This window comes from Polypterus senegalus, chromosome 4 (assembly GCF_016835505.1).
Source record: "Polypterus senegalus isolate Bchr_013 chromosome 4, ASM1683550v1, whole genome shotgun sequence".
NCBI lineage: Eukaryota > Metazoa > Chordata > Cladistia > Polypteriformes > Polypteridae > Polypterus > Polypterus senegalus.
The window spans coordinates 233,611,118-233,639,024 of record NC_053157.1 but is presented as its reverse complement, the minus strand read 5'-3'; the positions used below and the strand labels follow the sequence as shown (position 1 = coordinate 233,639,024).

Genomic DNA, 27,907 nt, shown 5'->3' with positions numbered 1-27,907 from the left:
TGAGCGCTTAATTTAACTGCTGCGCTGTACACTTAAAACGGATAGAAAAAGAAGCTAATAATCTTTAAGTATAGAAGAAGAAGTAAAGAACTTTTAAGTACAGAAAAAAAAACTAAAGTTTCTCAAGAACAGCTAAGTTTAGAGAAGATATATTTTTCCTTTTTTTCGTTTTTGCCTTTGATTCTACATGTGTAACTATTTTTTCCTTTATTCTTGTGTGGATTACGGTAATCCCTCGCTATATCGCGCTTCGACTTTTGCGGCTTCACTCTATCGCAGATTTTTCGCTGCTTCGTGATTTTCTGTGGACAACGGGTCTTTTTACTTCTGGTATGTGCTTCTTCAGTTGGTTTGCCCAGTTGATTTCATACAAGGGACGCTATTGGCAGATGGCTGAGAAGCTACCCAATCAGAATACGCAATTAAGTTCCTGTGTGCTGATTGACTCAGCAACGGAGTGCCGAATTCGATTCCCGTTAACCAGGAAGTCTCATCTCACTCATTCAGCATCAACGTGTTTCGCTGTGTAAAGAGTTAACTTTTGTGCTCTTTTGTGTTTATCTTTGTGCGTAGACAAAACCTAAATTATGTCTCCTGCTCCTGCTTCCAGGGCCGTGCCCAAGTGCCAATGGAAGATGCTAACCATTGCCAAAAAGGTAAAAGTTCTGGATATGTTGAAGGAAGGGAACAGCTACACCGCTGTGTGTAAATATAGAATTTTATATGTTGTTAAAATTACATAGGTAAGAGTGTAGAAAGTGTTTAAGAGCATGGGAAGTGTTTATAAGAGTGTGGGAAAGGTTAATAAGAGAGTGGGAAAGGTTTATAAGAGTGTGGGAAAGGTTAATAAGAGAGTGGGAAAGGTTTATAAGAGTGTGGGGTTTATAAAGCCTTAAAATATATATAAATAATAAAATAAATATAAGGTCGCTTCTTCACGGATTTTCACCTATCGTGGGAACGTAACCCTCACAATAGGTGAGGGATGACTGTATTTGCCTTTATTTTTCACTAAATATTTTTAAAACAAACTTTTGGACTGAGAGACTTCTTTCGGCATGTGTTTTTCCTGTGCTTGGTCTCGCCTTACACTCCTGCGGCTACAAGCACTACTATAAGTAAATCATTTGCCATATTCAGAATAGCAATGTTACTTTTCTCCAGTGTGAATTCGGGCATGCTGCCGAAGATTGCTACGGTTAGAGAATAGTTTGCCACATTCTGAACAACTATATGGTTTTTCTCCTGTGTGGATTCTGGTGTGAATCTGAAAAGTACTTATTTGTGAGAATCGCTTGCCACATTCAGAACAGCAGTATGGTTTCTCTCCAGTATGAACTCGCGTGTGCCTCTGAAGACAGCTACTGTTAGAGAATTTCTTCCCACATACTGAACAGCTATATGGTTTTTCTCCAGTGTGGATTCTTGAGTGGATCTGAAAAGTACTTTTCTGTGAGAATCGTTTGCCACATTCAGAACAGCTATACGGTTTCTCTGCAGTATGAATTCGTGTGTGCCTCTGAAGATAGCTAATGTCAGAGAATTGTTTGCCACATTCTGAACAACCATAGGTTTTTTGTCCAATATGAATTCTTGTGTGGATCTGAAAAGTACTTATTTGTGAGAATCTTTTGCCACATTCAGAACAGCAGTAGGGCTTTTCTCCAGTGTGAATTCGTATGTGCCTCTGAAGATGGCTACTGCTAACAAATTGTTTGCCACATTCAGAACAACTGTATGGTTTCTCTCCAGTGTGTATTCTTGTGTGGGTCCGAAGATCATTTATACATGAGAATTGTTTGCCACATTCAGAACAGCAGTGAGGTTTCTCTCCAGTGTGAATTCTGATGTGTCTCCTTAGGCTGCTTGCTTGTATGAATCGTTTGCCACATTCACTACAACAATAAGTCTTCTCTCCACTGTGAATTCGTAAGTGCTCATGAAAGTTACCTAAAAATGAGAAAGCTTTACCACATTCAGAACAGCAGTAAGGTTTTTCTCCCGTGTGAATTTTTGTATGATTTTGAAGAGTGCTGTTAAGAGAAAATCTTTTACCACATTCAGCACAGCTGTATGGCTTCTCTCCACTATGAACACGTATGTGCCGCTGAAGAGCACTATTACAGGGGAATCGTTTGCCACACTCTGCACAGTGGTGGGGTTGTTCTCCAGTGTGGATTATTTGATGAGCGTGAAGACCATTTCTGTGCGGAAATAGTTTGCCACATTCAGAACAGGGATATGGCCTCAGAATTTTAGGAACTGACTTATCTTTACTATCAGATTTGTCCTCCTGGTTGGTGTACAAAGCCTCTTGGTCTAAATTATGCACTTGTTGTTGATCATTGCTGACAGCTTCTGTCTGTGTTGGTCTGGCACTAGAAAGAGCACTGCCCCCCACAGAGGCTATTGTCAAATTTTCTGATCTTCTTGTTGATTTTCTAATCTTCTCCTTGTCCAGTTGGTGTTGAAGACTGCACTGAGAAATCTGAGGAAATGAAGATGAGGAGAAGCTGGTGTTCTCCTGGAAATCTGCAATAATACAAACAGTTTAGTTAATTTATGTAATATGTAATAAAAGACTAAGATCTGTGTGTGTATGAACAATCGGATTAGTCATTTTGGATTTGGTGAGGTGATCAGAAATAGAGATGTGAGTTGGAGGGAGAAACATGGAGTAAAAGGTGCAGAAGGCACAGTGAGATTTGCCTTTAAAGACAGGAAGTTAAAAAATGGGCAGGAGGTGAGCAAGGCACCTCAAAAAATAATAAAGAATCTGAGATGCAGGCTTTATGGAAATGTGACAGAAACAGGGGGTGCCGGGCATGGCATATTTAGACACAAAAGGATACCAAGGAAAGGTGCTGAAGGTACATGTAGGGAAAGATATATCAAGTATTGTTTTAAATATTCTATTTTCTGTCTTCAACAGGAAACATGCCCATTGTTGTTTATTATTATTTTTTTTAATATTATAAAAGAGGTATCCGTCACATGCATTGGTGCTGCAGCCTCACCACTCACCGTTTCATTCCTGTTCCTGCCCACCATGTGTATCTGGACTTTGCACGTTCCCCTGATGTCTGTTCAGTCCCTCCAACACCCTCTCATATTCCACAACTGTGTCCATTGTGTGAATTACAATCTGGGGTGTGTGTGTGTGTGTGTCTACGTGTGCCAGTGTGGCCTGCAGTGGACTGGACTCCATTCTCAGGTTGATGTAAGCCAGGGGTGTTGAACTCCACGCCTGGTGGGCTGCAGGTTTTCATCCTCACCCTTTTCCTAATCAGCGAGCAGTTTTCACTGCTAATTCACTCCTTAATTTTAATAGCCCTGTGTTTAAGTATTCAGTCCTCTGAATTGATTTATTTCTTCAATAAATGGCAGCCAGAAACGAGATGTGAAACGAGCCAACAGATGACCAGCTAAACTGGGATTTCAAACTCCAACCAATCTCTTAATGAGAAGCCGATTCTTCCTGTTACTTAAACCCGTTATTTAATTCCACGGCTTGTTGCTGCTCTCATTCTGCCACAGCAGACATTTCCAAAACAGTTGATTTGTCCGTTTTTTCTAAGAACACCATCAAAATGTTTGGGTGACCTGAGAAGTCAACCATACCGAGACCATCACCTCTCTTTAATTTCAGATGTTGTGTGATGGGCACAGGGGAGCTGCTCAATGTGGTGGCTCGTTATTGTTGGGCTGCTAACTAAGGAAAAAGAAACAACTATCGGAATCAAGTGAATTAGCAGCCAAATCTGGTCACTAATGAGGAAGATGGTTCGAATGAATACCTGCAGCTGCTTCGGCCCTCCAGGACTGGAGTTCAACACCCGTAATGTAAGCTGACCAAAACCACAGGTTAAGAAAACGGATAAATGGGATTTGACACAAAAAGAGCCGAGGGAGCGAGCGTGTGTGTGTGTCACGTGACTTCAACCAAGACTCAAGTTCAAGCCCCTATATGTCCAGTGGTCACCATTGCCCCTCACTCTTTGTTTTCACTGCTCTTACTAATCTTCGGTTCTTGTTGTTCCTCTTATTTCAATCATCTTTAACAAGAACTTGCAGCCTTCAATGATGGACTCGGCCTGAGAGCTTTGTCTTGTTTCGCCATAAGTGTTGGAATTCTCCTCCTCCTTGATGCTGCTCCTACTCCATATGTGACTCTGTTCTGCAAAGCGGCGTTTTAAGAGTATTATGTGATAGAACATATACATACATTGTAGTCCTGAATCTGCAATGAATCACTGACCTTTCAATATATATTCTGCGTGTGTATATTGTACAGTAATCAGCATAAGGGAAGTGATGCGCTTATCAAATTCACATCTGTCCATGTGAGGAGGATGTGTGTCTGTGAGCACAACCAGCACAGACAAATCACTCGATCTGAATGAAACTTGGCACAGCAAAAGAAAACAGCAGATGCCATCTGACAGACGTCACTCACCTTACAGGGTATTTACGTGTTAGGCCAGCTACAGTGGTGCTTGAAAGTTTGTGAACCCTTTAGAATTTTCTCTATTTCTGCATAAATGTGACCTAAAACATCATCAGATTTTCACTCAAGTCCTAAAAGTAGATAAAGAGAAACCAGTTAAACAAATGAGACAAAAATATTATACTTGGTCATTTATTTATTAAGGAAAATGATTGAATATTACAAAAGTATATGAACCTTTGCTTTCAGTATCTGGTGTGACCCCCCAATAATGCAACTAAACGTTTCCGGTAACTTCTGATCATTCCTGCACACCGGCTTGGAGGAAGTTTAGCCCATTCCTCCGCACAGAACAGCTTCAACTCTGGGATGTTGGTGGGTTTCCTCACATGAACTGCTCGTTCAGGTCCTTCCACAGCATTTTGATCAGATTAAGGTCAGGACTTTGACTTGGCCATTCCAGAACATTCACTTTATTCTTCTTTAACCATTCTTTGGTAGAACGACTTGTGTGCTTAGGGTCGTTGTCTTGCTGCATGACCCACCTTCTCTTGAGACTCAGTTCATGGACAGATGTCCTGACATTTTCCTTTAGAATTCTCTGATATAATTCAGAATTCATTGTTCCATCAAGGAAGGCAAGCCATCCTGGCCCAGATGTAGCCAAACAGGCCCAAACCCCGATACGACCACCATCATGTTTCACAGATGGGATAAGGTTCTGATGCTGGAATGCAGTGTTTTCCTTTCTCCAAACATAACGCTTTTCATTTAAACCAAAAAGTTCTATTTTGGTCTCATCCGTCCACAAAACATTCTTCTAATAGCCTTCTGGTTTGTCCACGTGATCTTTAGCAAACTGCAGACGAGCAGCAATGTTTTTTTTGGAGAGCAGTGGCTTTCTCCTTGCAGCCCTGCCATGCACACCATTGTTGTTCAGTGTTCTCCTGATGGTGGACTCGTGAACATGAACATTAGCCAACGTGAGAGAGGACTTCCGTTGCTTAGAAGTTACCCTGGGGTCCTTTGTGACCTCGCCGACTATTACACGTGTGCCTTGCTCTTGGAGTGATCTTTGTTGGTCGACCACTCCTGGGGAGGGTAACAATGGTCTTGAATTTCCTCCATTTGTACACAATCTGTCTGACTGTTGATTGGTGGAGTCCAAACTCTTCAGAGATGGTTTTGTAACCTTTAACAGCCTGATGAGCATCAACAACTCTTTATCTGAGGTCCTCAGAAATCTCCTTTGTTCGTGCCATGATACACTTCCACAAACCTGTGTTGTGAAGAGCAGACTTTGATAGATCCTGTTCTTTAAATACCACAGGGTGCCCACTCACACCTGACTGGCATCTCATTGATTGAAAACACCTGACACCTCACCTTCAAACTAACTGATCATCCTAGAGGTTCACATACTTTAGCCACTCACAAATATGTAATATTCGAACATTTTCCTCAATAAATAAATGACCAAGTATAATAGTTTGAACTGAGTCTCAAGAGAAGGTGGGTCATGCAGCAAGACGACGAGCCTAAGCACACAAGTTGTTCTACCAAAGAATGGTTAAAGAAGAATAAAGTGAATGTTCTGGAATGGCCAAGTCAAAGTCCTGACCTTAATCTGATCAAAATGCTGTGGAAGGACCTGAAGTGAGCAGTTCATGTGAGGAAACCCACCAACATCCCAGAGTTGAAGCTGTTCTGTACGGAGGAATGGGCAAAAATTCCTCCAAGCCGGTGTGCAGGAATGATCAGAAGTTACCAGAAACGTTTAGTTGCAGTTATTGGGGGGGTCATACCAGATATTGAAAGCAAAGGCTCACATACTTTTGCCACTCACAAATATGTAATATTCGATCATTTTCCTCAATAAATAAATGACCAAGTATAATATTTTTGTTTCATTTGTTTAACTGGTTTCTCTTTATCTACTTTTAGGACTGGAGTGAAAATCTGATGACGTTTTAGGTCATATTTATGCAGAAATCTAGAAACTTCTAAAGGGTTCACAAACTTTCAAGCACAACTGTATCTGTAGTTGTCGTGCACTTGAGCAGCTCATCTTCTCTGTTTTTGTATCTCGCTCTCATTTTGACTTACTAAAAACAACAAAACAAACACATATAGAATGTATAAGTGTTCTGTTTCACTCGCTTTTCCGTTTACTTACTAATTTCCAAATTAGAGGATGGTTGCTCTTCACCTTCTCCTTTGTTTCCTTTAATGATTTTCTCTTCAGACTCTGAAAACTCCGATTTTAGTTCCAGAGAATTCTGCTGGGTAGCCCGTTGGCCCGTATTAGCGAGACGGAGCTGCAAACTGGACTGAGAGTCTTCACAAATTTCTTGCTTGAAAATATTCCCAGTTTCAAGTTTTTGCAATTCGAGACAAACTGGGAAATCTTCCAATTCCTCAATCTTAACGGACCCCCCCTTGCACTCCTCCTGTTTAAACACCGAACGTCCTCTTTCGTGATCCTCCACTTTCACATCCAACAACCCCTCTGGTGCACCCCATTCACAGTCCTCTTGTTTAATGTGGGCCAGCGTTTTACTCACTGAGGCCATGCCCTGTGGAAAACTCTTCTCTTTCACCAAGTGTCTGCTTCTCACATGGACAGCCCTGATCTGGAGACCATTAGACTTCTCACTACATGGCCATGGGAACTGGGAAGGAGGCTGCTTTTCATCTGTCAATAAAAAGGGGACAGAATTACTTCACAGAGTCACCAAGAAGAACAAGCTCTTTAGAGGGCTAACTCCCAGGTTTTACCAAACACAAAGAAAACTACCAGCTAAGTTTCTATGCGAGATGTGAAATACTTTGAATCCTCCGTGTCAGCCCAAGATCTTCTCACTGAGATTTGAAGTTAAAACAGACTTGATATGGTGACAAAAATCCAGCTGATCAAGACAAAGCAAATAAAAGTTGAAGAGGAAACATCTTTTTCATTCCGAGTCATTTCACACTGGCAGCACAGTCTGGTCCAAATGTAACCGAGACAAACCCAAAGGTTGCATCGGACCTAAACTAAGACCATCACTTCACTTACAGTGAGAACAACAGAAAGAGACACTGACGAGAACACGTACAGCACTAACGTCTACCGAGTTACATTTAGAAGTCATTAAGCCTTAAACTGCAGGAACTGGCTATAGTCGGCTCCCTATGGAATTTGCCAGTATGCTGGAGCCAAGTATATTTGGTGATGTACATTCATTGAACGCTGCAACCGGCTATAGTCGCTTCACAGAGCAATATGCCAGCATGCTGGAGCCGATCAGTGAGTGTCGTACATGCGTTGAGCAGCCAGCGCGTGACCACTGGCGCCCCCTTGTGAGTCAACCTCACTGTCCCTGGGATTCAGCCGCTGCACTAGTTTGGCCTGCAGTCATCACTGTTTACTTCTGTGTGCTCACGTGCGGCCAGCTCAAGCGCAGTTGGCTTGGGGATTTACTGAATCTCATCAACGGCGTCAGTTGCACCTTCTACGTATAATACGAGACTGCTGCAGTAGTTTTGATAGTTCATTGGCTGTGTGTAAAATGGTCAGTGTTGCAATAATTGTGATGCTCTTTTCATGTAAAAAATTTTCTTCGTGAATTGTGACATTTACTTCAAATAATCATTTGCTGCACTTTTTGTGTCCAGGGGTGCATCACCCCCTTACCGGTTTAAGGGTTAAAAATGTTAAGAAGCCAACAGACAGCCTTAGTTGGAATGCCTGAATGGCTGTCGATCCCCCAGTCTGTGAGGAGGGATGGCTTTTCCAGCTGCCCACTGCTCAATACTCAAAGCAGCCCCTCCACTCACTCCTCTTCTTTTCTCCCTCTCCGTTCCCCTTTCTACGTTGAATCCAAAGGGAGCCGCACGGCACTATAACGGTTTTCCAAGGTTCCAGCCAGCTTGCATTGCCCCACTGTTTAACCCTTAAACCACCAGAACCAGCTAGAGTCGGTTCCCAATGCAATTTGCCAGCATGCTGGAGCCAAGTATATTCGGCGATGTACATTCATTGGAGAGCAATTTTCCAGCATGCTGGAATGGATCAGTGAGTGTTGTATATGACCACTGGCGCCCCCCAGTGAATCAGCCACTGCACTAGACTGGCCTGCAGTCATCACTGTTTACTTCTGTGGGCTCACGTGTGAGCAGCTCAAGCGCAGTTGGCTTGGTGATTTACTGAATCTCATCAATGGCGCCAGTTGCACCTTTTACGTATAATACGAGACTGCTGCAGTAGTTTTGACAGTTCATTGGCTGTGTGTAAAATGGTCAGTGTTGCAATAATTGTGATGCTCTTTTCATGTAAAAAAATACGTGTTCCATTAAAATTTCACATTTTCTTCGTGAATTGTGACATTTACTTAAAAAGTGCAGCAAATGATTATTTGGTGTCCAGGGGTGCATCAACCACCCCGGTATGTACCGGTTTAAGGGTTAAAAATGTTAAGAAGCCAACAGACAGCCTTAGTTGGAATGCCTGAATGGCTGTCGATCCCCCAGTCTGTGAGGAGGGGTGGCTTTTCCAGCTGCCCACTGCTCAATACTCAAAGCAGCCCCTTCACTCACTCCTCTTCTTTTCTCCCTCTCCGTTCCCCTTTCTACGTTGAATCCAAAAGGGAGCTGCACGGCACTATAACGGTTTTTCAAGGTTCCAGCCAGCTTGCATGGCCCCACTGTTTAACCCTTAAACCGCCGGAACCGGCTAGAGTCGGTTCCCACTGCAATTTGCCAGCATGCAGGGGCCGTGAGCAGCCAGCTCGTGACCACTGGCGCCCCCCAGCGAATCAGCCGCTGTACTAGATGAGCCTGACAGCATCAGCATTGGCCTCTGTGTGCAGACAGATCAAGCGCAGCTGGCTCGGTGATTTACTAAATCGCATCAATGGCATCAGTTGTATCTTGTACATATAATAATAAGAGAGTGTTGCAGTAGTTTTTTAAAATTTTAACAGTTCATTAGCAGGGTGGAAAATTATTAGTGTTGCAGTAATTGTGATGCACCTCGCATGAAAAAAAAATACGTGCTTCATTAAAATTTCACATTTTCTTGGTAAATTGTAACATTTACTTAAAAAGTGCAGCAAAAAAAAAAGTATTTGTCGTTAATGCCCCCCACCCCCAAGGATGTGGCAGTTTAAGGGTTAACAGAACATTACTGTGCCCCCCCCACCCGAAAACCAACATAAAAGTGAGCAAAAATGATGTTATAGGATGAGAAAAGAAAAAAAACACGAACGACTGCAATATCACAAATTAAATTGAAATGCAGAAAGCGTCGAGTCCAAACGTCAAATGAAACCGAACCAACTCCACTTCGTAAGCTCTACACGATTTACACACCACCCTCAAAGGAGGAAGAGCAGGACAGCGTGTGCCACAAAAGGGACAAGTGAAGACCACAGAAGCCATTTTATAACCAACTCGTCTCAAACTGGCCGCTCAGACCAGCCAGTCTCGATCTTTTGCTTTTTCTCCAGCAAATGTAACATGAAGGTCACTGCTGGCAATCCCCTTGTTATGCTATTTCCCTTACTAACTCCATCCATCCATCCATCATCCAACCCACTATATCCGAACTACAGGGTCACAGGGGTCTGCTGGAGCCAATCCCAGGCAACACAGGGTGCAAGGGCAGGACGCCAGCCCACCGCAGTCCCTTACTAACTGATTAACTATAAATTTTATCAAAGCCGTGTCTGACAAAAATAAGGAACTGAGCAGACCCGGTAATTCAACACACTGGAGCGCAGAGTTTCACTCCGCCAGACTCGTTCAGTCAACTGACCTTTGATGTCATCTGTCACCCTGCTGTATATCAGTCAAAAGCAGGGGTTTGACCTCAAGATGACAATCAATCTTATCACCATGCAGGACTTAACTCACTGCAATGGCAGCCAGATAAGCAAGGCTCTCGACAATTGCGTGAGACTTGTGGCACTTGGCTATTAAGTCTACCCTTTGGGTTTTATTATGTTGTCATGTCCAGCTGTCTGTGTAACTAACCATTCTTAGGAAGACAGAATCTTTATTATTATTTTTTTTAAGTATTGTGGTCACAAGGGGGTGCTGCAGCTCTACAAACACCCAACACAAGAGCTTGGGTAAAAGTTTGTCAATAAACAAGAGGTTTTTATTTGCTGTGAAATGCATTCCAGTAAGCGTTTCCCACAATGTCAAGCTCAGTCACAGTAACACTCAATAACTTAATGTCGTCTTCTCCCTCAGCCGCCTCCTCTTCCTCCTTCCATCTCTGGCTCCCCAGCTGAAGTGAGGCTGCCCCTTTTATGCAAACCCCAGAAGAACTTCTAGTGTCCAGACAGTGGGGCTTGGGAATGCGGAGAACCCGAAAATATAGGGCTCACAAATCCCCTCGGCTCCCAACAGGGCTCATCCAAAGCACTTACAGTACCCATGATGCCCCGTGATGTAACCCAGAGGAGCCACCACCTAGTGTATTGGGGTCGACATTGCCCTGAATGACCAGTCTTCCTCTGTCCTTTCATTATAATGGCTGGGTAAGAATCCATGTTCAGACTCGGCCAGGATGCTCATCCACGCCGATGTTTTTCTCTAAACATTATTTAAGTTGAACACATTTTAAGCTGCCATAGGTGAGAAGTTCCGAGTACAAAACACCCTGTGGATAAGAGTTCACCTTCAATAAGCGAGTGAGGAAATCCAGGCAGCAGAAAATCAGGTTGCAGTTTGTGCTTTTTCACTTCTTATTTTCTTCTCTCTCTCTCTCTCAAGTGCTTGCCCTTCGTCTTATGTTTATTATCATCTTCTCGTACAAGCCATTCCAATCCAGCTGCTGGATTGGTCATTTAAATATGACACGATTAAATAAATACTGCATACAAAAGAAATATGCTTTTTTACTTTTGATTATCGGGTATATCAGAGGATTGTTAGCGAGAATGCTAAGAAATGAACGTCTATAATAAAGTGAACAGTGCGGTCTGTACAAAATCGCAGAATGAAGCTGTTCAGGTGACAAGAGCTACTGAAGCCCTGCCTGCCATTACAGACGAGTCGAGCCGCTTCAGGCGCCCCCTCTTTGAGACCCGCCGAGTCAGACAACAAGTTCATTTAAAAGAGATAATACACGTGTCCTGTAGGCACTACGATCTTTAAGCACTCGGAATTCCATGGCATCATTTAGAACGTGTCGTGTTTTTTATGTCGCTGCCACGCGCCCCTCCACTCTCGTAGCCCTTCAGTGGTTTCAGCCCACGCATTAATCCGACCCTACCCGCGTATCCCCATGTTATTTCCTCCGGTGCGCTGCTCGTGCAGTGAACGCGATTTGCGAGAAAAGCTTTGTCAAGCTCGGAGTCGCGGATTTTTGTGAATTCCTCCACGCAGTAAACTGCTTACATGGCAGCCTGGGCTCTCAGCGTGAACGTGAACGGCATTAATCCTTAAAACGGACGGACCTGACACACTGCCATGACTCGCTCTTCAACCCCTTTTTATTCTTTTCGTTCTCGGTATCCATTGTCCACACACTGCCCTTGTTTATCCGGCCAGCCACCCTGCTCTCAAGTCCCATACGGTATTTCCACCCCTTCGTGATACTCCCGTTGCTTACCGACCGTCCTCCTCCATCCACTTGTCAATATTCCTTTTCTTTCTCTCCTTCGTGTCTTCTTCTGTTCGCTTTTTCCGACACGCCTCAAATAGCATTCAGAACAAACAACGAGAAAGAAAACGAGTCATAAACGAGTGACTTGACGGACGGGAAAAGTAATCGCGTTGATGTGAACACTGGCATCTGCTGGACGGAGGGAGGATAATTCATAAACATTCATGGGCTTTTATCTACTGTATTAATAAAAGCGATTTCTTTCGAATAAAGCAACATAACTCTCCCTTAAAGGACGCTTATCTTTATTGGTTCTTGGATAAATAAAGGATCAATAAAGTATCTCTCTCATATAGTGCCTTTCATAAATATTATAATGTGCCTTTCACACTATCAATCATATAGTGCCTTTCAAATCTATAGTGCCTTTAACTTCTCTCTATTTCTCATATAATGCCTTTCATATCTATTATAATATGCCTTTCACACTATCGATCTATTATAAAGAGCCTTTCACACTATCAATCTCTCTCTCATATCGTGCCTTTCATATCTATAGTGCCTTTAACTTCTATCTATTTCTCATATAGTGCCTTTCATACCTATCATAAAGAGCCTTTCACACTATCAATCATATAGTGCCTTTAAAATTTATTTATCTATCTATCTCTCATATAGTGCCTTTCACTTCTTTTTATCTATCTACCACCTAATCAAACCACCGTGATGTCCCTACATTGATGAATTAAAGGCCAAAAGTCCACGACTGTCATCATCAAGTCCTTCCAAGAGAACCCTAAATACAAAGCGGACAGTTTCATTTATGTTAGGTAGAATGCCCAGAGGGACTGGGTGGTCTCGTAGCCTCAGAACCCCTGCAGATTTTATTTTTTCTCTCCAGCCGTCTGGAGTTTTTTTTTTCTGTCCTCCCTGGCCATCAGACCTTACTTTTATTCTATGTTAATTAGTGTTCTCTTATTTTAATTCTTACTTTGTGTTTATTTTTTGTCTTATTTCATCATGTAAAGCACTTTAAGCTACATTATTTGTATGAAAATGTGCTATAGAAATAAAGGTTGTTGTTGTTATCATATAGTGCCTTTCATATCCATTATAAAGAGCCTTCCACACTATCGATCTATGTAACATATAGTGCCTTTCATATCTATTATAAAGTGCCTTTCACAGTTTCTATCAGTCTTATACTGCTTTTCATATATATCTATTAATCTATCTATCTATCTATCATATAGTGCCTTTCGTATCTATCTATGAATCTCTCTCTCATATAGTGCTTTCCACTCACCTCTCTCCTCTCCGTTCAGGTCTGTCAGAATATCTTTGAGACGCAAATTCTCCGGGTTTCTCTCTCTCTCCGCCCTAATTAACAGGAGGCAACTCTTTTGACTCGCGACAGGAACAGATCGTCACTTTACACGCACAACAGCTGACGATCTGCGCAGAGCTGTTAGCGTCAGCCCCCTCCCAATTCCTCTCTGAACTTGTGGAGGGCGTGTCAAGTCCCATTATGGGGGGAAATTAAATGAGGAAATAAATAAATAAATAAATAAATACATTTCAGACCGGCTAACTAGAAGGATGGGGGCTAACAACCGTCCCAATATTCCTTAATAAAGAGAAGCAGCGCCTAATGCCTTTAGAGAGTCACCCAGCGAGACCGGCGCTCACCGTGGATTCCGCAGAGGCTCAGTCGGCATCAGAGCTGCTGGAGGAAAATAAAATCTTCATCATTGGTTCATTTCAGCACTCATACATAAAATATTCTTTGGATTTCAGAAATATATAAGTACAAGGTGGCTCATGGAAAAGGGAAATTTTCGATCGATGTTCAATGCAGGAATAAACACATACAAAATGCATTTAATTATGAAATGTATTGTACAGGATATGCAATTAAACGTGGCAATCGATTTTCATTCAATATCCATTTTATGTTTTGAAGAAAACATCCTGAAGGTGGTGTCTATTTCCCGGTACACATTTTGAAGGGACGTGCGGTCAGGGGAGGCGGAGGCCTCACCCGTCATCATGAAAAGTAGGAATACTAATGCAGGGTGGTCCAGATCTAATTAAGCAGATCCAGATCGTCTGGATGACTTTGATTAATGCAGGGGGCGATTCCAGTTCGGCGCGAAGACGATTCTTCATGTCGTCAGTTCGCACACTTCTCGATGGTTCGGATTTTTTCGGGTGATTTTCTATGTAATAAACTTAATAAGTTATAGTGCAATGAAAATTGCACAATCAGATCTTGACCACCCTATATTGATAACATAAAATATTTGTCCACTGATCTGTGTGCTATAAATTTGTTTTCTGCATGATTCCAATAACTTCGATCATTTTTATAGACAGAATCGCTGAATTGCAGTGATATGCGGTGAGGTTCATGGCTGGCGAGGCGCGAACTCCTTCAGAGTCAGATTTCCAAATATGTGAACCAGTGACTACTGGTTATGTTTCATATCTCATCAGCATTCTTTACACACACACACAGACAGGTAAGGCGCATATTTGGATACGTAAGAACGTTCTATTAATAGCGGGGGAGAGAGAGAGAGAGAAAGGAGGGAGCCAATTTGCTCCTCACCCTCCACGTGTTCTCAATACAAATGAAAGTACAGAGAGGTGTACTAAAAACAGTCGGATTTCAATTTTGACCTAAATTGAAATATTTAGTTCATTTTAAAAGCTTTTAATTCTGTTTTAATCAATTTTTAATACAGACTGTTCACCAAAAGGATAACAAGAAAAACAAACGAATATTTTATTTAAGGTTAAAATTTACTTTTTAAATATTGGATTGTTTTTTTCTTAGTCTGATTTTATTTTTTTTAATACAAAATAGAAAACCGTTTAAGGTCTTACCTTTAATTGTTAATGAAGCCCATTCGCATATCCTTCTCCACGAAAATCTCCGTCACTTTCATGTAAAAGTCCTCCGTTTAGTTTTAAAAATGTTAATCTTCTGTTTTGGCAGTCAGTCGGGAGAAAAAATACAAATTAACGGCCCGCTGCAGTGCACTTGACTTTCTGATATCGCTAACTTATTAGCGAGTCTGCGTGGAAGAACAGCAGCAACGAGCACCTGTTGGGCTCATATGCGCCCCCTACAGGACGGTACTGTCTCCTCACCTTGTGCCTTTTCTCTCCAAACACTGCGGTTTTACGTCCAATCAGCAAAACTAAATATGACACGCACATTTATTAAAGATATTAGACAGACTGTGGAAAGTCTGGGTGTATAATAAACGTGTCTGTAAACATTATATTGGCGACGTACAGAGAGACAGCAACAGGCACGCGCCACTTGCAGGAGTCAGCTCCGTGTGTGAGGAGAGCGCCTGCAGTCCGAGGTGAGGCGAGTCTCGTCACTACTGCACCTCGCGTTTCTCCGCTGTATTTGATCAGGAAATGCGCCAATTCAGCGATTTCGACTATATAAATGATCAGAATTATTGATATTACAGAGATATTTTTGTTTTCATTTTTAGGTGTTTTTTTTTTTTTTTACTTTTCATGATGACAGGTGAGGCTCTGTCTCCCTTGACCGCACGTCCTTGTTGAACTGGCGCATTTTCCTCACCAGCCATGAACCTCACTGCACGTCACTGCCATGTTGTAATCGCATGAGCAGACGTGACGCTGGTAATGACAGGTAACAGGTAATGACACCGAAATTCCCTTTGTGCAGCAGTCACACTATCCCCATTCTTATAAAAGGCTTTCACAGCGATCGCTCGTTGTGCACCTCTCCATTTGCTCCATTATATCTAACGGTGAGAGGTTCTAAATGAGGTGACATTGGTTCCAAACGACTGCGGACACCCCAGGGTTGCCAACACCTAGTTCCAAAATTTGCCGTTTCCCTGCGCAGTGGGCAGCGCTGATGCATCGCAGTTAGATGACCCGGGTTCGCTTCACAGGTCCTCCCTGTGTGGAGTTTTTGTATGTTCTCCCCGTGTCTGCGTGGGTTTCCTCCCACAGTCCAAAGACACGTCCCTAATTTGTCCCTATAGTGTACTTGGTGTGTGCGCGCCCTGCGGTGGGCTGTCGCCCTGCCCGGGATTTATTCCTGCTTTGCACCCTATGTTGACTGATTTGCTCCAGCAGACCCCCGTGACCCTGTAGGTAGGATATAGCGGGTTGGATGACTGACTGGCTGACTGCCTTCGGGGCACACCATTGAAGAAGCCAGTAATCTCAGTTAAGTTGCAACTATTTGTTAAACAAAGCGTTTATAGCGGATTAAGATACAAACGCACTTTAAACATGACTCGAATCTAAGCTAGGTCCACGTATGGGACATTAGGTTCTCTTAGGTTTCACATGATGCTTTACTATAAGGTCAGAGGTAACCTTAGGGTCTGCCTACTAAAACGATCTCATCCTACTCAGCGCAGTCAGGCAATAGGAAATATAAATGGAAAATGTGTGACGAAAAGGGCTTCCTTCAGCACCGGGGATGGGGGGGGGTGGGGGAGTCGGGGGGGTTTGGGGTTCGTGGGTGGGACAGATGTTTAGTCATGGGACCCCAAAGGTTATACTCTACTGCAGACCCCCGGCCCCCCTTTCCTCAATGACCATCCATACAATTAATTTGATTACTGATTGTTTTTCTCAGCTTCCCCTTACCACCATTTGTAAAGCACCTTGAATTTTACTTTGTTTTCAAAGGGGCTATAGAAATAAATATTTTTGCACGAGTATGACTAAAGGCGAGGGACACTGTCATAACGTGTCAGGATAGCAAAAGGCACACACATCCATTCAACCGCTCGTGTAGCTCCACGCGTGAACATCCGCACATTGGGAAGCCGTGCGGTGCTAGAAACACCGAGGCGGCGCCGAATGGGAATCGCTTACTGCTTATGGAGTGAAGGAGCCGACTATCCGACTTATCTTTTGATATACGAGGGGTGTTCAAAAATGTATCCACCAGCGTATGAAAGAAATTAGCAAGCATGACGAATCAAGTCTGAGAATGTGGTGACTGAAGCGCGGCTGTGGCTCAGTGCGAATGTCAGAGGGGGACATTTTTTTGTACACTGGATGGTTTCGTTTCTCTCTTAGGCAAAGGAACGTGTGCATATTACATTTAAAACAGAGGTAATAGGCACCCGTTATTGGGACTGGGGTGAGAAGTTAAAAGGCAAATTTCCCGGGTAACCCCGTTACTGATTATTATGATGGCGGTCTACATGATATCGGCATTTGCTGTCTTGCAAAAGAATCACCGCTTTGAAGTTTAACCTGCTTAAATATACAAACAGTACAAAACTGTGATAAAATGACTGCTCCTTCCTTGTAAAATGTTTGTATCTACCGGACTTGGAAATGAACATGCCTGCGAATATCGGTTTCTAATCAGCACGTATGTACTCAGTGGCGGTTTTTGATGTGGGCGACATGGTCCGTTGCCCAAGGCGGCATCGTGGTGGGGGTGGCATCTTGGGTACCTGCAAAAAAAAAATTTTTTTTTTGCGCGCGCCCATGCTGCCCCGACATCATGCCAGGGCATTTTTGGGATGGTATGGGCACCGAACGGTTATCTAATGCACAATTGCGGGGAGTAAGGGTGTCCTCCATTTGCGAGGTGCGCCTGCTGCTTGCTGGGAGAAGAGGGGCGGGGTTTTCTGTAGCTGGGTGGCGCGGCATCTAATAACCAGCTCGCAAAATAAAGCAAAATAAAAACAAACAAACAAACACAAAAGCACCAGACATTATGAAATAGACTTATAATTTGCACCGATGTGTTTTCTAAATTCTATCACACCCATATATGCGGGAAGTGAGCGCGAGAGCCCTCGGTGCGCCTGCTTGCTGCTGCTGTGCTGAAGTCTCACACACAACCTGTCGAAAAGGGGGTATGGGGGGGGGGCGGGGTGATTCCAAATAAAGCACATTTCATTCATAATATTGTCAATCCAAGCCCATTATGTCACAATTAATTTTTCCTGGGTTGTGCGAAATCGCAGAAATCGTTAGACGGGCGCTCCTTGCGCGAGCAGCATAGAGCAGAATACAGGAAACGGAAAGAATAAATCCTCCTGTGTGGAGCGGACGCCAGGTCAATGCGCGTGCTCTCTCTAGTCTTTATCACAGGTTAGTAAATTCGCCATGATTGGAGTGCATATTACAGGCTTTAAAACAGTAAAATATCGTCAATGAGATTTTGAACATGTTGATAAAATGATTTGAGTTAGTAAGAGTTTTTTGTATGGATATATAGTGCATCCCGAAAGTATTCACAGCGCATCACTTTTTCCACATTTTGTTATCTTACAGCCTCATTCCAAAATGGATGAAATTCATTTTTTCCCTCAGAATTCTACACACAACACCCCATAATGACAACGTGAAAAAAGTTTACTTGAGGTTTTTGCAAATTTATTAAAAATAAAAAAATTGAGACATCCCATGTACATAAGTATTCAAAGCCTTTGCCATGAAGCTCCAAATTGAGCTCAGGTTCATCCTGTTTCCTCTGATCATCCTTGAGATGTTTCTGCAGCTTCATTGGAGTCCACTTGTGGTACAATCAGTTGATGTGACATGATTTGGAAAGGCACACACCTGTCTATAGAAGGTCCCACAGTTGACAGTTCATGTCAGAGCACAAACCAAGCATGAAGTCAAAGGAATTGTCTGTAGACCTCCGAGACAGGATTGTCTTGAGGCACAAATCTGGGGAAGGTTACAGAAACATTTCTGCTGCTTTGAAGGTCCCAATGAGCACAGTGGCCTCCATCATCCGTAAGTGGAAGAAGTTCAAAACACCAGGACTCTTCTTAGAGCTGGCCGGCCATCTAAACTGAGCGATTGGGGGAGAAGGGAGGTGACCAAGAACCTGATGGTCACTTTGTCAATGCTCCTCTGTGGAGAGACAAGAACATTCCAGAAGGACAACCATCTCTGCAGCAATCCACCAATCAGGCCTGTATGGTAGAGAGGCCAGACGGAAGCCACTCCTTAGTAAAAGGCACATGGCAGCCCGCCTGGAGTTTGCCAAAAGGCACCTGAAGGACTCTCAGACCATGAGAAACAAAATTCTCTGGTCTGATGAGACAAAGATTGAACTCTTTGGTGTGAATGCCAGGCATCATGTTTGGAGGAAACCAGGCACTGCTCATCACCAGGCCAATACCATCCCTACAGTGAAGCATGGTGGTGGCAGCATCATGCTGTGGGGGGCAGGAACTGGGAGACTAGTCAGGATAAAGAGAAAGATGACTGCAGCTGGACAGAGACATCCTTGATGAAAACCTGCTCCAGAGCGCTCTTGACCTCAGACTGGGGCGACGGTTCATCTTTCAGCAGGACAACGACCCTAAGCACACAGCCAAGATATCAAAGGAGTGGCTTCAGGACAACTCTGTGAATGTCCTTGAGTGGCCCAGACTTGAATCCGATTGAACATCTCTGGAGAGATCTTAAAATGGCTGTGCACCGACGCTTTCCATCCAACCTGATGGAGCTTGAGAGGTGCTGCAAAGAGGAATGGGCGAAACTGGCCAAGGATAGGTGTGCCAAGCTTGTGGCATCATATTCAAAAAGACTTGAGGCTGGAATTTCTGCCAAAGGTGCATCGACAAAGTATTGAGCAAAGGCTGGGAATACTTATGGACATGGGATTTCTCAGTTTGTTTGTTTTTAATAAATTTACAAAAACCTCAAGTAAACTTTCTTCACGTTGTCATTATGGGGTGTTGAATTCTGAGGAAAAAAATGAATTGAATCCATTTTGGAATAAGGCTGTAACATAACATAAAAAGTGATGTGCTGTGAATACTTTCCGGATGCACTGTAGATATGTTTGCGTGCTAACTTACTAATGCAAATGACTCACGTAGTGGAGAGTGGAAGGCGAGGAAAGTTAACCCGAAATAATAAAATTGACTGCAGCTCTGAGAGAAAAGGTTTATGTAGTTGTTAGTGACCTGGTGAACTGATGTCTCTGCTAGACATTACATTTCCAATAGTTTGTTCAATTGCACGGATTTTGTTCAGTGTTTATTATAAAGCTCTGGGGAGCTGGATTGAGAATGGGGTCCCAGAGGGGGTGTTCACCCAGGGCACCAAACAGGCCAGGACTGCCCCTGTGTGAACTCATTGATAATAATACATTTTCTTAACTTGTTTTTACACTACTGCGGTGGGCTGGCGCTCTGCCCGGGGTTTGATTCCTGCCTTGCGCCCTGTGTTGGCTGGGATTGGCTCCAGCAGACCCCGTGACCCTGTAGTTGGGATATAGCAGGTTGGATAATGGATGGATGTTTTTACACTATTTGTTAAACCCTGGAAATTTGGATGTGCCATTGTTTAATGCATCGTTCTGTTGATCTAGGCAGGGACTGAAGGACATTTAAACTTCTGGGCAGGCGAAGGCATGCAGGGTGAGTGAGTGCCGGTCCGCTGAGAACGATGCCAAGACACTCACACAGGGGGCTCGCAGGCAGGCAGATGAGGGAGGGTACATGGCTGGTATGACGTGAGGCGCAAGGATGGCAAGACTTACCTACAGGGAGGAAGAGACAGCTCCAGAAGGAGACGGTTTTGGGTCCAGCGAGACAGGAAATCCGAATTATTATTATTATTATTATTTTTTAAGTATTGTGGTCACAAGGGGGTGCTGCAGCTCTACAAACACCCAACACAAGGGCTCGGGCAAACGTTTGCCTATAAACATGAGGTTTTTATTTGCTGTGAAATGCGTTCTAGTAAGCGTTTCCCACAATGTCAAGCTCAGTCACAGTTCCTGAGCACAGTAACACTCAATAACTCTGTCGTCTTCTCCCTCCTCTTATCTCTGGCTCCCCAGGTGAAGCGAGGCCGCCCCTTTTATACAAACCCCAGAAGCACTTCTAGTGTCCAGACACTGGGGCTTGGGAATGCAGAGAACCCGAAAATATAGGGGCTCACGAATCCCCTCGGTTCTGGGTCCAGCGAGAAAGGGAAGCCGCATGGAAGGACCGTGCAAAGCTGGCAGGCGAGAAGTGAGGCGTGCCGAGGTCGCAGCCACACAAGGAGCCCAGCGTAGGAGTAAGAATGACGAAGAGACGCTGACGGGGATTCAACAATTTGACAAAACCTCTATTGGGAAACAAGCGCCTGGTGGACAGTTGGACGATTAATTATTGGGGTAACACAGCGCGCAAACTGGACTCTGCACCAGTAAAGGTTGTATCCGCCACTTCATGTTCTTAATGGACTTTTAAATTGTGGACTGTGTGCTCTCCATTTAAAAACAAAAAAAGGGAATTTTGCTCCTGATATTGTTGCATTTTTTTTATGTTCGTTTATCTTTTTAATATACTTTATATTGTCTTGTGTAATAGTAGTTACTGTTGCTTTTCCTGAAATTACAATACAATTTCTTTTCGTACAGCCCAAAATCACACAAGACGTGCCACAATGGGCTTTACCAGGCCCCCCCCAGCCTTGACTCTCTAAGAAGACAAGGAAAAACTCTCAAAAACACACTTGTAGGGAAAAAATGGAAGAAACCTCAGGAAAGACAGCTCAAAGAAAGACCCATTTCCAGGTAGGTGGGGCGTGAAGTGGATGTCAAAAGAAGGGGGTCAATACAATACAATACAGTACAGTACAATACATAGATTAGAAGAAATCCTCAATACAGTATAAAAATAAAAAATGTATAAGTATGGAGTAGAATTTAACAGTAGATGATATCCCATAATAGGATTTGATTTGTTTAGAGTCCTGGAGACCTCAGCCATCAAGCTGCCTCCCCCATTTGGCCATTCCACAGCTGGAATAGCGCTAATCTGATGAAAGGACCCCTCTACCCCACGATTCCTGCGATCCTCCATCAGGGATGACTTTACTTTACCTTAGGCAGGCAAAACAACCTGGCAGGTGGGCCGTGGCACCAAGTGCCACATTTGACAACCGAGAAGAAATTACTGCCATGTCTTTCATTGTGTGTTTACTCCCCGCCCAATTTAAAGAAACCTGTGCGCTATTATCGTTAAATCTCAATAGTGCCCAGTCTCTTAATAAAACTGGGTGGCGTAGTCGGAGAGTTTAACGGGGTCTAGTGTCAGATTATTACCAGACACCCGTCACACATTACAAGAGCCAGGAGGCTCAGAGGAGTCCTCGTGCGACTCGGTTCACCTGTCACTTCAATCGCAGGCTGCCATCCGAGAACGCGGCTTCCAGCAGCTGAACCGTCTGCCCCCAACTGCAGTCCTGACCTGGCTCCCTCAGACGATTTCCTGTTCCGAGTTTTGAAGCAATCTCTCTGTGGACGGCGGATGACAAGCGATGATGACGTCCTGGTTTGCTAGGTTTGCAAAGGGGCTAAAGTCAGTGCAGGAAAAGTGGACAAGGTGTATGGAGCTATCAGGGGACTGCAATGAAAAATAAAACTATTTTTTTTTTATTTATCTACTGCGGTAGATAAATTACTGGACGCACCTCGTAAATTTGCAGTATATAAAAAAAAAAAAAAAAAAAAACTTGATAATTTCTGTTAGTAACACAGTTTAAGTACAGACTTCAACAGAATCTCAGAAAAACAACCAAAGTAAGAGTTTCCCAAAAAAAAAAAAAAAAAAAAAAATTTCAAAGTCTGAAATAGGGGGGGCACAGTGGGTAGCGCTGCTCCCTTGCTCCGGTTCGCTTCCCGGGTCCTCCCTGCATGGAGTTTGCATGTTCTTCCCGTGTCTGCATGTGTTTCCTCCCACAGTCCAAAGACATGCAGGTTAGGTGCATTGGTGATTTTAAATTGCCCCTAGTGTGTGTGTGCCATGCGGTGGGCTGGCGCCCTGCCCAGGGTTTGTTTCCTGCCTTGCGCCCGGTGTTGGCAGGGATTGGCAGCAGACCCCCGTGACCCTGTAGTTAGGATATAGCGGGTTGGATAATGGAAGTCTGAAATAGTTTACACCTGCAAATGAACAAATAAATGTAAAAGACAGTAAATGTGTTTGTTCATCTCACTACTCACATAGAGAATCAGACCAGGATGGAAGCGTTTTTTGAAATTAAATAAATGTTTACTTCAACTTCTAATGGCTTGAAGAAACAAAACAACATCAGATTGGATGAATTACACAATTCTGGCATTTTCTGAGGACACTGGAAGCCTTGGACTGTTACCTTATCAGGATTAGGGTTAGGGAATGTGTTAAAGTTGACAGGCGTACATCACGAATGGTACACAATGTGATAAATAGAGTTTAAAGACATAATAAAATGGGACAAAAACTGCAAAAATGGGGCAAAAACAAACATTGTTCAAAAACTAACACTAAATAAAAACAAAACAAACAAAAAAAAAAAGAAAAATTAAATAAAACGAAGAGTTCTACTGTCGGAGAATCGTTTAACACAGAACAGCAATCTGTTTTTTTTTCTCTTTCCTATGAGGTTCTGCTGAATTTTAGGATGTCAAAATGGACCTTGATATTCTTTTTGTTGTGACATGAAGACACACAAATGGGGAACAGGAGGTGTTGGGCCTCCAAAAAAAAAAAAAAAAAAAAAACGCTTTACTAGCTGGGACAGCCCCCCCTTAACCTGCCTGGAAGAGGCCTCACCACAATGAAGCCAAACCCCAGCTCTAGTGGCCTGCCTCAGGCTTTACAGGCCCAAAATGGATTTTAGCCTCAAACAGAATTTAGGAGATTTGTATCAAAAGGTCCCCACAAAGAGGAGGATAACCGTTAACCTCGGTTTGTGAATGAGGGGCAAACAGAAATATCTCTTATAGAAAGAATTTATGTACGAAAACGGAAAAAACAAATATAAGGACAGGCTTCTAACAGGAAAAAGAGAAGAAAAGGAGTTGCCGAAAATTGTAGTCCTTGGTAAAGTCACAAAAAACACAATCCAGAAAAACAAAAAATCCTTAAACAATAATAATAATAATAATAATAAAAAGAACTCAAAGGTCCAAGAAAACAAAATGCTTGGCTGACAGGTCCTGCTTTCGGCTCATACATAAAGCCAGAGGGCACGGACCTGGCAGTTATGACATCAGGGTGGTCCCATCTCTCTGGGGGAACCACCTACAAACAAGCAAACCTAAAAAGACAGTACATAATTAAGAAAATAATAGAAATAACGTAAGAATAAGAACACATCAAACTTATTAACAACGACCACCATAAAACAACAAAAATGTATACAGTGGCATGCAAAAGTGTGGGACCCCCGATTGGTTAAAATGTCTGTTCCTGTGAATAGTTAAAAGAGCAGAAGATGGACTGATCACCAAAAGGCATTAAAGTTCAAGATGACACATTTCTTTTTGGTATTTGATACAAGATTAGTCTATTGAGTTTGTTTTGTACAATTGTACAGTGAAAAAAAGGAAAGCACCACCATGTCAAAGTTTGTCGTCCCCCCCTTTAAAATATTTAAGGTCTCAGATAACGTTTCCCCAAGATGGTCTCAGACCTTCATAAGTCAATCAGGACTCTGGCTTGTTCACAGTCATCATTAGGAAACCCCATATGATGCAAATGTCTTAAGCTGTATAAATTCTCGGACCCTTCATACCATCCAAACAAGCAGCTGCCTGGCCCTCAGACAAATCAAAGAATTGAGGCCCACAATGCAGAGCGACAAGAAGACAGCAAAGCGTTTTCAGGTCGCCGTCTCCTCAGTTCCTAATGTCATTAAGAAATGGCAGTGAACAGGAACGGTGCAAGTCAAGTTGAGGTCTGGAAGACCAAGAAAACCTTCTGACAGAACTGCTTGTTTGATTGAGAGAAAGGCAAATCAAACCCCCCATCAGACTGCAAAAGACCCCCATGAAGATTTAGCTGACTCTGGAGTGGTAGTCCACTGTTCTACTGTGCAGCGACACCTCAAAAAATAGGAACTTAATGGTCGAGGCAGGAGAAGAAAACCTTTCCTGCATCTCGGTCACAAAATTCTGCATCTGAAGTGTGTAGATGAACATCTAGACACGCCTGAGGCATTTCGGAAAACAAGTCCCGTGGACTGATGAAGTCAAAATGGAACTCTGTGGCCACAATGTGCAAAGGTGTGTTTGGAGGTAACAGGAGGCCAAACTCCAGGAAAAGACCACGTCTATGACTATTAAGGATCAATCAGGCTTATGGGCTTGTGTGGCGGCCAGTGGCACAGGGGACATGACATTGGGAGAGGGAAGAAGGGAGTCAAAAGTAAATAGCAGAAACTTCTGGAAGCAAACATCACACCATCTGTCAGAAAGTCGATGTTATAAATTGGACGAGTCCTACAAGAAGATAATGACCTGAAACACACCTCACAATCTACAATGGAATACCTCAAGAGGCACAAACTGGCAGTTCTGCCACAGCCCCTCCAGCCCCCCAGGCTAAACATCACTAAATATCTGTGGAGATCTCGAAAGAGAGAGAGAGAGAGCAGGGCAGGAGAGACGGCCATAGAATCTCACAGAATTAGAAGCAAAAACCTCAAGGAAGAACTGAAAGACTCTTAGCGGGCTACACAAAGGGTTTACAAGCTGTGATACTCACCAAATAATAATAATAATTCTTTGCATTTATATAGCGCTTTTCTCACTACTCAAAACGTTCAGCAATTGCAGGTTAAGGGCCCAACAGAGTCCCTTTTTGGCATTTACAGGATTCGAACCGGCAACCTTCCGATTGCCAGTGCAGATCCCTAGCTTCAGAGCCACCATTCCGCCCAAAAGGGGTCTTACTAAAGACTGACCATGTCGAGGGGCTGAACTTTTGCCTTCAGGCCCTTTTCAATTTTGTGGTACTTTTGTACCTGTGAATGATGGAAACAAAAATGTAACCTTGCTTAAAATGCCCGTTAGCATGAATAGTATGAGTGAGCAGAAGATGACCTGATCACCAAAAGGAAAACGGTTCAAGATGGCACATTTCTTGAAGGTTTCAAGCAAGGGGGTGCCCAAACCTTTGCCCACCATTGTACACAGAATACCTAACACTTTTAAGTCAGTGCTGTAGATGCCACCACCACTGGCACAATTTCAGTCGTTCTCGTCCACATTTGCTATGTTCCTCCAAATGCTTTCCATATATATATATATATATATATATATATATATATATACACACACACACATACAAACTGTTTGCCACTTAGGCAATGATCCAGGCTTTCCTAGACTCTTTACCTTTTATAAACGTCCAGTTTACTGGACTCTCACTCAGTCAGGCAGAAGCTGCCTTCATCTGTGGTGCCACATCCTCCTTTCACTGCCTTAAACCAGCTGGCGTACAGGCAGCCGTCCCATGTAGCCATAAGTAGGCACTCTAAGAAGTCTTCAGAGCCCCAAAAGACCCAACACTATTTGAGAGAATCGATTTCCACAGAGATGAACATTAGAACACTCTAGATGAGAATGGGCCATTCAGCCCAACAAAGCTCGCCAGTCCTATCCACTCATTTCTTTCAAAACTCGATTTTTTTTTTTTTTTTGGAAGTCCCTAAAGTCTTAAAGTGCGAGTTCCCTCTCAGGGATCATTGGGCGGAAGGTTTTAGGAATATCACTTTGTTTCAGACATTAGGTGCACAAACGTTACCCCTGTAATTGTTTCTCCTTGTTTGCCTCTCTGATTTCTTGAACTCCTTCTTCTGTCACTTATTGTGTAACACCGAGTTCACCTGGGCGCAAGGCACAGGAGTTTCTGTTCTCTCTTCACTTTTTCGGAATAGATGAGCAAGCTTGTCGTGGCTGTTATTTTGTGTTTCTTACTTGACGGTTGAATGTTTTTAGTACATTTGGGTCCTTGGAGTTCATCAGGTATGTTTGTAGTCTGACTGTTGATTTGTAAGTGTAGACAACTTTAAGATGTCCCTTACCTTCTTCTGATCTTGGAATGTAAACTCTTGGGATACACAAAAACTTGCAAATTATCTGGTATGCGTGCAGCAATTTTCTTGCCTTGGTGTCCAGTTCATGAAATTGTAGGATAGCGTGGGGACTGCAAATTGAGTGCTAGCTTGGATTTTGTTACGTGTAGTGAGGAAGGTCATACGGGGCCTTTTTGTTGAGCTGATGTACTCCTTGACGACAGTCTGTCTTAGTGTCTTCTATATCTGCATACTTATTAATGCTCCAGTTTTTGACAGTTTTAATCATGGTTCAGGTTCTTAATAGCACACTCCTGATCAAGGTCGACATCTATTACTGAAGACAACTTTGACACACTTGTCAAGCCTGCATGCCATTCTGATGCCATTTGAACCATCTTACTAAGTGTAGCTGCTACTCCAGGTGCCGGCTGCAGGAGGTGAACAGCTTCAAATTATCAATAAATAAGAAGAGGTGAGTGACAATCTGAGGGTCCGGTTGATTTTGAGAGCCGATATTAAATCCATGGCCAAGGTTTTTAAAGAGGATGCTTAATGGGTGTAATGTCAGGCAGAAAAGTGGGGGTGAGGAGTCCCCTTGAAAAGTTCCTCACTTTATTGTCATGTTTGCAATAGTGATCTGTCCTGTTAGGGTGAAGTTAACAGGTTATTTGCCAGGGAGGCATGGTGGCTGAAATTACATTTATCAGAATGGAGAGGATTTTGCATCGACTTAGACATTTCATGATCCAAGAGTAAGGTATACTGTCCAAAACCTTTTTTGTATTTCATCCTTAGTAGGCTCCCCCACTTTTTTGCAGCAGTCCATGATAACTCTGTTCAGTAGTTGTCAGTCTTTGGTTCCATAGGACTCTCCTTTGTTTCTTTCTTTTGGCTATTGTCATCATATTGTTCTGGTCTAGGTCTGTTTGTTTCTTCAGTGTGGATTCTTTTGTGGCTCTGATGAAGACTTAGTTGTGAAAGTTGCTTAAAAAAATTTGAGACAGCAACGAGATTGCTCTCTGGGTTAA

General features: G+C 43.1%; 1 protein-coding gene across 1 annotated transcript in view; it reads right to left on the bottom strand.

Annotated features, from left to right (window-relative positions):
* Positions 1–520: 520 nt before the first annotated feature.
* The window catches only part of LOC120528900 (zinc finger protein 729-like), a 67,635-nt gene continuing 40,248 nt past the window's right edge, over positions 521–27,907 (bottom strand). Inside the window, 5 exon segments of the mRNA XM_039752976.1 lie at positions 521–2,532; positions 6,624–7,142; positions 12,051–12,163; positions 20,988–21,127; positions 25,764–25,823. Coding sequence (XP_039608910.1) covers positions 1,022–2,532; positions 6,624–7,142; positions 12,051–12,163; positions 20,988–21,127; positions 25,764–25,823 — 2,343 coding nt within the window. The 3' untranslated portion in view covers positions 521–1,021.